The 10,198-nt window shown below is 47.2% G+C and overlaps 1 protein-coding gene across 4 annotated transcripts; it reads left to right on the top strand.

Annotated features, from left to right (window-relative positions):
- The first annotated feature begins 944 nt into the window (after nt 1-944).
- LOC103635431 (ATP-dependent zinc metalloprotease FTSH 5, mitochondrial) lies at nt 945-8,308 on the top strand. 4 transcript variants are annotated; one of them, XM_020543376.3, is made up of 8 exons: nt 945-1,155; nt 1,555-1,642; nt 4,543-4,803; nt 5,015-5,251; nt 5,331-5,455; nt 5,959-6,435; nt 6,504-7,800; nt 7,972-8,308. In XM_020543376.3, exons 1-8 carry the CDS (start codon nt 1,129-1,131, stop codon nt 8,106-8,108), a joined length of 2,649 nt encoding a protein of 882 aa, XP_020398965.1. In that variant the 5' UTR covers nt 945-1,128; the 3' UTR covers nt 8,109-8,308. The 4 variants fall into 4 exon arrangements, with proteins under 4 accessions (XP_020398965.1, XP_008656111.2, XP_035817619.1 ...); XM_035961726.1 differs by adding an exon at nt 4,392-4,447 and having other exon boundaries at nt 973-1,155; nt 6,504-8,308; XM_008657889.4 differs by having other exon boundaries at nt 6,504-8,308.
- The last annotated feature ends 1,890 nt before the right edge of the window (nt 8,309-10,198 follow it).

Genomic DNA, 10,198 nt, shown 5'->3' with positions numbered 1-10,198 from the left:
GCAGAACACGACCATGGCCACGGCCGCGCCGGCGTCCGTCGAGGGGTTTAACTGCACCACCAACCGCACGTACCCATGCCAGGTGTACACGCTCTACCGCGCCGGCTTCGCAGGCGTGCCGCTCAATCTCGCGGCCATCGGTGACCTCTTCGCCGTCAGTCGCTTCATGGTCGCGCACGCCAACAACCTCTCCACGACGGCCGCGCTGGCCAACGGGCAGCCACTGCTCGTGCCGCTCCAGTGCGGCTGCCCCTCCCGGTACCCCAGCTCGTACGCGTCGATGCAGTACCAGATCGGCTCGGGGGACACCTACTGGATCGTCTCCACTACCAAGCTGCAGAACCTCACGCAGTACTAGGTCGTGGAGCGCGTGAACCCCACGCTGGTGCCCACCGTCCTCGACGTCGACACCATGGTCACGTTCCCCGTCTTCTGCCAGTGCCCGGCCGCCGCCGACAATGCCACGACGCTCGTCACCTACGTCATGCAGCCCGGGGACACGTACGTGTCCGTTGCCGCCGCCTTCTCCGTCGCCCATCCACAGTGAAAGACACGATGCGGCGACCGCATGTGCATGCACTGAAGTTGCGCGCTGCTGCTGCTCCTCTGCCTATGCGCGTTCCCCGCCCCGACGCGGTCATAGAACACGATCACAGCCACGACCAAATTTATTCAACTAGATGGAGTTGAAGGCTGAAGGTACGACGGGTGATAAAACGATATATGATTTGTGCATGAATATGTGCTTCAGCTTGTGCAACATAACATATTAGAAATTTAACTATCTGCGTGCGGTTATTAATGTCTTAGAAATTTTAACTCTCGTGGCAACGCACGGGCACATATCTAGTAAAAATATAATATTCCACACCTTCGTTTCACTCTAAAGGACTAAATGTAAAATTGTTAAAAAAAGATGGTTAAGATGCAAAAAGTTCAGACGCGGGCACGGACATGGACACCTTCGTTTCACTCTAAAGCCCCTGCAAAGGGTAATCTCCCCACTCGCTCCGTGCGGGTTCGGGTCTCCGCGCTGGGACTCCGATCACCCCCGCCGCCTGCCCGCCCGCCTTCCCTCCCTCACCGCGTCTCTCTTGGATCTCCGCTCGCCGACCGCTCGCCGCTCTCATGGCCTGGCTCGTCGCCATCTCCAAGGTCTTCCTCCCTCATCCTTTTCTCGTCCCCTGCAACAACCCAAGGTTTTCTTGATCGATCTTTCTCATGTCCCTTCATCCCTTCGCTTAGGATTGGACGGGAACGAGTCCTGGGACACCTTCCTAGTGAAATCTCGCCTCTTGTCTGACGCCACGAACTAGGGTTTATGACGTTTTCGACTTTTAACAAAACCCAGGCCTCAATCCTATATACTGCAACGATGAACCTCACGATACGCCACATGGCTCAAATCAATATCTTTATTCGTTTTTTCTACCTACACCCCCAATCCAGGTCCGAGGAAGATGAAAACATCAGCCTTGTTGTGGTCTCATCAGCTTTGATTGCCATCACCTGATGTGTAATTATTCTTTCTGCATCTGCCTCTTTGTGTCGCAGGCCGCACGGCTTCGATCGGCAAATGCCGTTTGCAGCCAGCTGGTGGTTTCTTCTCCTTTCAGGGCACCTAGAAGCGACAATGCTGCAGGTATGGATTGGATCTAAAAGCGTAAATAACTGCCTTCTGTGCCAATTAGCACCGCCTGCTTCGCAATGTCCAACATTTGCTGCCATTAACTTTATGCTATTTTGACATTCCCTTTTGTATGACATTTTTTTATATTAAAAAGAAGGGGAGCCTTGATAGGCACTATACATAGATAAAAAAATAGCAGCCACAACAGGAGAAACAAAGTTTTCACAGGCCAAAACAAAGAAACATCATACATGAAAAATTGTACGAGCGTAAAAAAACTCAAAACATTGGAGTAATTCATTAAGGTGCTTTTCTTCCGCTGTGACCCACAGGCATGTCTTATCTTTAATATTTTGTAGCACTCTCACATTTGTCGACTCTTCGTGCTCGAAGACCCCTACATTCTTTTTCGTCCAAATTTCCCAACAAACAAGCATGATCAGTGAGCGTAAACCTTTCTTGGGCACACTGTATGTCTGATCCATAACCGTCCACCATTTGTGGACCTGGACCATGTCACTATCCCCAGTTGTTTGGGCATAGTTCGTCATTTCCAGTCCAAGTCACGAGCTCCATCCATAATCGCAGTAAATATGCATTTTTGTGAAAATATGGATGACCGTCTCATGCGCCTGACGACAAAGAATGCAATTGTGCTCATTTGGCCATCCTTGACTCTGTAGTCTGTCAGAAGTGCAAATTATATTTGGATTGCAAGCCAACTGAAAAGCTTGCATTTTGGTGGCGCCCAGGTTTTCCAATTCAGTCACGAAATTAGTTTCCACCGTCCCTCGGAATTGTGCTCTGTATGCTGACCCAGTGGTGTGCTGTCCATGTTTTGTTAGCTTCCAAACTATGGAGTTCGGCATGCTTTGTTGAAAATCCACACGGTTAACCTCATGCTACATGTGGGTGAATTCTACCAAGTGTTGGACTTTGAATCCTCCATTTTGAAGATTGACGTCACATATCCAATTGCTGTTCTGGAGAGCCGAATATAATGTCCTGTTTATTTTGGAGATCATGAAAAGGCTGAGTGCAAAGTCGCAAGGTTGTTATCCTTGCACCCATGCTCTGTGCCAGAATGAAATTTTCCTACCATCATCAATATTTGCAGAAGTTGCAGCTGCAAAGAGAAGCTTATCAGTTTTATCGCACGGAATGTCGTGTCCGATCCATGGTTTTGAGTCCTCAGACCACTCTGGCCAAAGCCACCGTAACCTAAGAGCTCTTGCAAATTTCCTGTGGTGAAGTATCCCGAGTCCTCCAAAGATTTTTGACCTGGTCGATCCAGGCCAGTTTACTTTACATTTCCCTCCTGTGAGCTTCTCTGCCCCACCCAGAGAAACTGTTTTTTCTTTCCATCAATTTTGTCTAAAGCAGCCTTTCAAGTGTGTAGGGAGGTAAGGAAGTAAACTGCCAGTGAGGTGAGAACCGATTTCACAAGGGTCAGACGTCCTGCTGGATTTACCTGTGAGTTTGTCTATCGCTTTGTCAACCAAAGGCTGGAAATCAACATGTTGAGGTAGCTTAGTGGTAAGTGGTAGCACCAGGTCAGATCGTGGGATGGAAGTTGAAGGCATTCCCAGTTGATGTCCAATTGACGCATTGGGGGGCGGCTCATGATGCCTTGAAGTGATCTTGAGTTATTTTTGCTTTGTGCTCATAATTAACTGCCCAACATTGTTCTGGCGCAAGCATTCAATGTGGTTCTTTCTTCTTGCATTCACTTCGCGGTGGAAAACTTTTGCATTCACATTCCCAAGCCTAAGGTTTGTTAAACGGGGCACCTGCTTGCTTCACACCCTTTCTATTACGGTAAGGCCGAGGACTCGCTTCTTAAGCTTTGCCCTTAGGTTACTCTCAGCTAAGTTTATCACCCTGCTCTTCTGGGCCACGTCAAGGCTAATGATCACTTCTGGTGCCATGTGGAATTGATTTTTCATGTCCGAAAATAAACATTTGCTCCAGCTTTGGAGGTGATTAGCAGCTTGTGATATAAGATATGGAACGACTCATAATGCTCTGACGGGGCATGCAAAGCTGAAAAAAAACTCGGCCGGGGAGGGAAAGACTGCCCTCCCGGTATTATATTAAGAAGAGACCGAAACAATGGTCCCGGCCGAGAAAATCCCCGAACCCTGGCCCCCCATCACTAACGGGTCGGCGTCAACTGTTCACTCTGCAACGGCCCAACCGGAGGGTGGCGCACAGGACATCGTAACTCGAGAGCGGATGGGGCACAGCGAGGGGATTTTTTTAACCAAGCCTGAAAATTCGCTCCCGAGGGGAATCGAACCCAGGACTTGGAGGTGCTACTCGGAAGTCCTCAACCACTAGGCTAGAGGCCCTTTCGCTCATGCAAAGCTGAAGGATCGCGGTTTGAAAGCCTGGGAGCTTTATCCAAAAATTCTCGAACTTAAAGGTTTTTGGTCGCCTTGGTACACTTTGATAAGAAAGCAGTAGAAGGCAGTGGTCCAATAAAGTTGTCAAGAGGGCATGGAGGACATGTGAACTGAAGATTGCATCCCATCCCACAGTGCAAATTTTTTGATCTAGTCCCATTAAAGTTGGGTTGCGTCTCTCACCGTTCCAAGTGAACTTACGGATTTGAAGGTGAATCTCAGTGAGGTCAAATTCATCTAGGAATTTACCGAATAAGCACATCAGTCATGGACTCAGGTTTCTGTTTTTTTTTTGTCAGCAGCTTTGTAAATGAGATTGGAGTTGCTCATAACGAGACATTTGATACTATCCACAGGTTTTAGGGATCTCAGCTACCCAAGAAAGAGATGCTTGTTGCTACGTTTGTCTCATGTACTCTTATTTGTGCCCTCACCATTTGTCTTATACTGTAGGATTATTGCTTCCCCAAGGTTTCTTTTTCTAACCTATCTTGGTGCTTCATGCAGGTGGCATGCTTAGAAATTTGCAGGTGAGGTACCGCTCAAGCTACACTGGTAGCTTTCCACACTGGATACGGGAACTGGACTCCCCAAGAGAAGCTTCTCTGCTTAAACAGATCTATAAAAGCGATCCAGAAAGAGTTGTACAAATCTTTGAAAGGCACCCTTCATTGCATTCCAACTCTGCTGCTCTTTCTGAGTACATAAAAGCTCTTGCCAGTCTTGACAGGCTGGAGGATAGCCCCTTGCTCAAAACATTGCAGAGAGGTAGATTCTTTACTGCTTTAGCTGTCATTGAGCAGTACAATTAGTTATTATTTGTAAAACCCCATGTTTCATCACATCAGTTTTCTGTCGTTTTTATTAATCATAGAAATACCCTTACTGCTTTACGTTTTCTTCTGTAGTTTTTTTGTACACATGATATGTCATCTTTTAGAAAATCTGTGTGGGTCATAATATGAAATTAGCTATGCAGGATTTGCTACTTCAGCAGCTGAGGAAGAAAGAAGTACTGGTCTTGCTGCTTTCGGGAGTGTGGGTCGGCGGACGAAAGATGGAGCTCTTGGTACAGCGAATGCACCTATTCACATGGTTACTGCTGGAACCGGTCAATTTAAGGAGCAACTTTGGAAGACCTTCCGAAGCGTTGCACTTACTTTCCTTGTGATCTCCGGCATTGGAGCTCTCCTTGAAGACAGGGGAATTAGTAAAGGTTTGTTATTCTGCAGTAGGATGATTCTCTCTTGTTCCTGATTCAGGTTCAGCATTGTTCAATTTTGGGTTATATACAGGGCTTGGATTGAACGAAGAGGTTCGGCCCAACATGGATTCGAAGACAAAGTTCAGTGATGTCAAGGGAGTTGACGAAGCTAAAGCTGAACTTGAGGAAATTGTTCACTACCTACGAGATCCTAAGGTGAATTGTTTTAGTCAGGCACACTATTTGTCTGTGATGACTGATGAGATAGAACAATGATTAACATTATGTCTAGTCCAATATGCCCATTACGACCAAATCGATATAGTGCACTGAATTCCAACACAGTGAAGGCCAAGTGATATGGTCTATCAGTTTTCTAATTCTTTTTTGTGCCGTGATTTGTTGGGATTTTTTTATAACTCAGAGGAAACTGCAGATCCAGTTCTCTTAGCGATCCTTTGTGAGCTCATTGTTTCACTTCACTTTCAGGTTCTTTGAACTCTTCTTAGAGTTTTTCTGACACTCTACATGCATAGTTGTTTTGGTCTCATATAGTATTAGACTATTTTTATTTTTCCCTTTGCACTGCTTTGTTAAGGATGACTTTGCAATCTAGAATTTGCGCTTTTTAGGGACACGTCAAAGTGCTCATTTTTGGGTTGTATATTCATGTTTCAAATATTAGTATAGTACTCACATTCACCTTTCATTGTGCCCAGCGTTTTACATGCCTTGGTGGAAAGCTTCCTAAAGGTGTTTTGCTGGTGGGACCACCTGGAACTGGAAAAACTATGCTGGCAAGGGCTATAGCTGGGGAAGCTGGTGTTCCTTTCTTCTCATGCAGCGGTAGTGAATTTGAGGAGATGTTTGTGGGTGTCGGGGCTAAAAGAGTGAGGGACCTGTTCAATGCAGCAAAAAAATGTTCTCCTTGTATAATATTCATTGATGAGATTGACGCGATTGGTGGGAGCAGAAATCCCAAGGATCAACAATACATGAAGATGACCTTGAATCAGTTGCTTGTTGAACTAGATGGCTTTAAGCAGAATGGCGGGGTCATTGTCATTGCTGCCACTAACTTCCCTCAGTCACTTGACAAGGCGCTTGTTAGGCCTGGGCGCTTCGACCGTCATATTGTGGTTCCTAATCCAGATGTTGAGGGCCGGCGGCAGATCCTGGAGGCTCATATGTCAAAGGTAAATCCTTAACCTTATATCCATTTCTGGTTTGGAATGCTGACTTGGCAATCCCTTCATGATCTCAGGTTTTAAGAGCTGATGATGTGGATCTGATGATCATTGCAAGGGGAACTCCTGGTTTCTCAGGTGCAGATCTTGCGAACTTGGTGAATGTAGCTGCTCTGAAGGCCGCTATGGATGAAGCAAAAGCTGTTACGATGCAGGACCTTGAATATGCGAAGGACAGGATCATGATGGGCAGTGAGCGCAAATCAGCAGTTATATCTGATGAATCCAGGAAGATTACTGCGTATCACGAGGGAGGGCATGCCCTTGTTGCGATCCACACAGAGGGCGCTCACCCTGTTCACAAGGCTACAATTGTTCCGAGGGGAGTTTCTCTTGGTATGGTTATACAGCTCCCAGAGAAGGACCAGCATAGCGTTTCAAGAAAGCAGATGCTGGCGAGGCTGGATGTGTGCATGGGAGGAAGAGTGGCTGAGGAGCTTATATTTGGGGAAAGCGAGGTAACCACCGGTTCCTCGTCTGACCTAAACTACGCGACTAGGCTGGCAAGAGCCATGGTGACCAAGTATGGTATGAGTAAGCGTGTGGGTCTTGTTTCCTACAGTGAGAATAGTGTTAGCGGCCAAACAAGTGTGATTGATAAGGAGGTGAAGGAAATTCTGGAGAAGGCGTACAATAACGCAAAGGCAATTCTGACAACTCACGATAAGGAGCTTCATATGCTAGCGAACGCCCTTCTTGAGCATGAGACACTGTCTGGAGCGCAGATCAAGAAATTACTGCCACAGGTGGACAATAGTAACAATAAGCAGAAGAAGGCTGCCAAGGTGCCGCAGAAGACACCGGCAGCCAGAGCCAAGGGAGTTGCACAAGAGGCGGCAGGGAAAGCCAAGGGAGTTGCAGGTACAGCAGCGGTGGCACAAGAAGCGGCAACAGCGAACACCGAGGGAGGTGCAGGTACAGCAGCGGTGCCACAAGAAGCGGCAACGTCGGTGGCAGCGAAAGCCAAGGGAGTTGCCGGTACAGCGGCGGCCGCACAAGAAGCGGCAACAGCAAACACCGAGGGAGGTGCAGGTACAGCAGCGGCGCCACAAGAAGCGGCAACGTCGGTGGCAGCGAAAGCCAAGGGAGTTGCCGGTACAGCGGCGGCGGCACAAGAAGCGGCAACAGCAAACACCGAGGGAGGTGCAGGTACAGCAGCGGCGCCACAAGAAGCGGCAACAGCAAACACCGAGGGAGGTGCAGGTACAGCAGCGGCGCCACAAGAAGCGGCAACGTCGGTGGCAGCGAAAGCCAAGGGAGTTGCCGGTACAGCGGCGGCGGCACAAGAAGCGGCAACAGCAAACACCGAGGGAGGTGCAGGTACAGCAGCGGCGCCACAAGAAGCGGCAACAGCAAACACCGAGGGAGGTGCAGGTACAGCAGCGGCGCCACAAGAAGCGGCAACGTCGGTGGCAGCGAAAGCCAAGGGAGTTGCCGGTACAGCGGCGGCGGCACAAGAAGCGGCAACAGCAAACACCGAGGGAGTTGCAGGTACAGCAGCGGCGCCACAAGAAGCGGCAACGTCGGTGGCAGCGAAAGCCAAGGGAGTTGCCGGTACAGCGGCGGTGGCACAAGAAGCGGCAACAGCAAACACCGAGGGAGTTGCAGGTGTTGGCTCATAGTGGCATTGGGGAGAAGCACAAGTCAGCGTTTTGTGCAGCCCCAACTAGATGAGCACCAAGTGTGATTAGGGCAACAATGTGTTTGGTTTCCAACCCTAGATGATCGCGGAATTGTACTGGAATGGAACACTAAGCATCGAGAATACTAATCCTTTCGTCCATGTTTCACATGATATATTCTCTGAAACAACGTTTGGAAACTCTCACAGTGAGTAGGCAGAGTAGCAGATCAGACCGCAAAACCGCTTTTTATCTAGACAGAGTAACTTGGTAGTTTGAAACCTGTAGAAAGTCTAAAACCATTTAAGTTGATAAGAAAAGCCAAAGCACTTTGTAGTTTGAAACGGATAGAAAATCCAAAACAGCTTACAATTTGAAGGGAAACATTGCCCATAGGTCAAAAGGACGTACAGAATAGACATGCATACGCACTGGATGGACGGATATTCCTTTCCTATATATTAAACCAGGGACCCTAGCTTGCAAACTAGCTAGGCCACGTCATTCAGAATTCCTTTGCCGTCCGATTGCTTCTCCACAATGCAAATCCTGCCATCCAGCTGTTGTTCACTGCTCCGTTTTATTTGCCGTCCTTGGGAGCCTCGCGTTCTCTAGAATGTTGCTCAGCTGACAGAACATGACAGACAACCTCAGTGTCTTCGCTTTCTTCTTGGCGGTCGTTCTGAAGGTAATACTCATTCTTTTCTCCCCTCTTTCACTCCCTTGATCCCTTCCCAATGTCGCATACTCGTGTTGGTCATCTGGCTATGCTATGGTCGCTGGTTATTCACCATGAGCTCAAGAAAATAGTAGTCGTTCCCGTCGCACTTCAAGAATCTTGACGAGATAGCGGTTGCGGCCACCCCTGCCTCGCTAGCTCCAATCTGTCCGATCCTCGGCGTGGCTCCTGCTCCCATAATCTGGCCCTCAGTCTCCTGCGCCGCCGGTCCTCGTCGCGGACGAGCAGGCTACCGCGCCGCGCTTTCTGGGTACGACAGGTGGCTTGCGGGAGCGTCCGGTCATTGGTGTAGCTCCTCCTCCCGCTGTCCGGTCCTCACTTCCCTGTGCCACCATTCCTCATCGCGGATGAGAAGGTCACGGCGCCGCGCTTTTTAGAGACGTCCAACATGTTTGCCAACGAGATCAGTGTTTATCCACACGAGAAATAAATGGAAAATGATAAGAGATTCGTACGCTCGTCATCATTGAATAGATAGATGGCAAAATCTTTTCTATAAAAAATAGAACATGAAGCAAATGGAGTAGAAATGCATGAAGGTTATGTCGGCACTGCGGATCCACCGAGTACTGTTTCAGATATCTACAAATTTTATCTTACTGTATTTTCAGAAACAACTCTATACCATTCAACCTATGTCAAAATCCTTAATTATTTATTTAATTAATTATTTTGTTTGTCGTTACGCCAATAGCTAGCTCTGATCATAGAACATCAATGATTCATAAATAAAAAATGCAATGATATACTATATGCATGTTTCTGCTAATTAAAGAATATACAAGATTTGCAACCATGCATGGACAAGTCAAGAAGCTTGCAATTAGCTAGCTTGCTCCTTCCTCGCTTAATTTGAAACCCCCGGACGGCTTAAATTCATTCAATCATACACATGGACACTGTCTAACTACAGAGTGCAGACTGAAACATTCTATAGAGTCCAAACTGGTTAAAATTCACATATATGCAACCAACTGTATCGACGTTTCTTAAAAAAATGTACATACTACCTTGCATTGAGTTTTTTTCAATCATTCACATATATGCAACTAGATGTATCGACGTTTCTTAAAAAATGTGCATACTTCCTTGCATTGAGTTCTTTTTCAATGTTACATACCATGTTTATTGATTAGTCAAAGATACTTACAACTTCTTCTCATTATTTTTTTCTCAAATGTTCATAATTATGCAGGTATAAGCTAAACATATGATAGAACCGCTAAAGCAACTATGTTCTACTTTGAAACTATCGCTACGAATAGTGTTAGAAAATTATCTATGTCACTATTAGCATCTACATCAAATTCAGTGACAGCTCCATCAGAAATTGTAGCTATTTTCTTCCTCA

Source organism: Zea mays, chromosome 8, assembly GCF_902167145.1.
Source record: "Zea mays cultivar B73 chromosome 8, Zm-B73-REFERENCE-NAM-5.0, whole genome shotgun sequence".
Lineage (NCBI taxonomy): Eukaryota > Viridiplantae > Streptophyta > Magnoliopsida > Poales > Poaceae > Zea > Zea mays.
The sequence above is the reverse complement of the archived record's forward strand: the minus strand, read 5'-3'. Positions and strand labels throughout refer to the sequence as shown.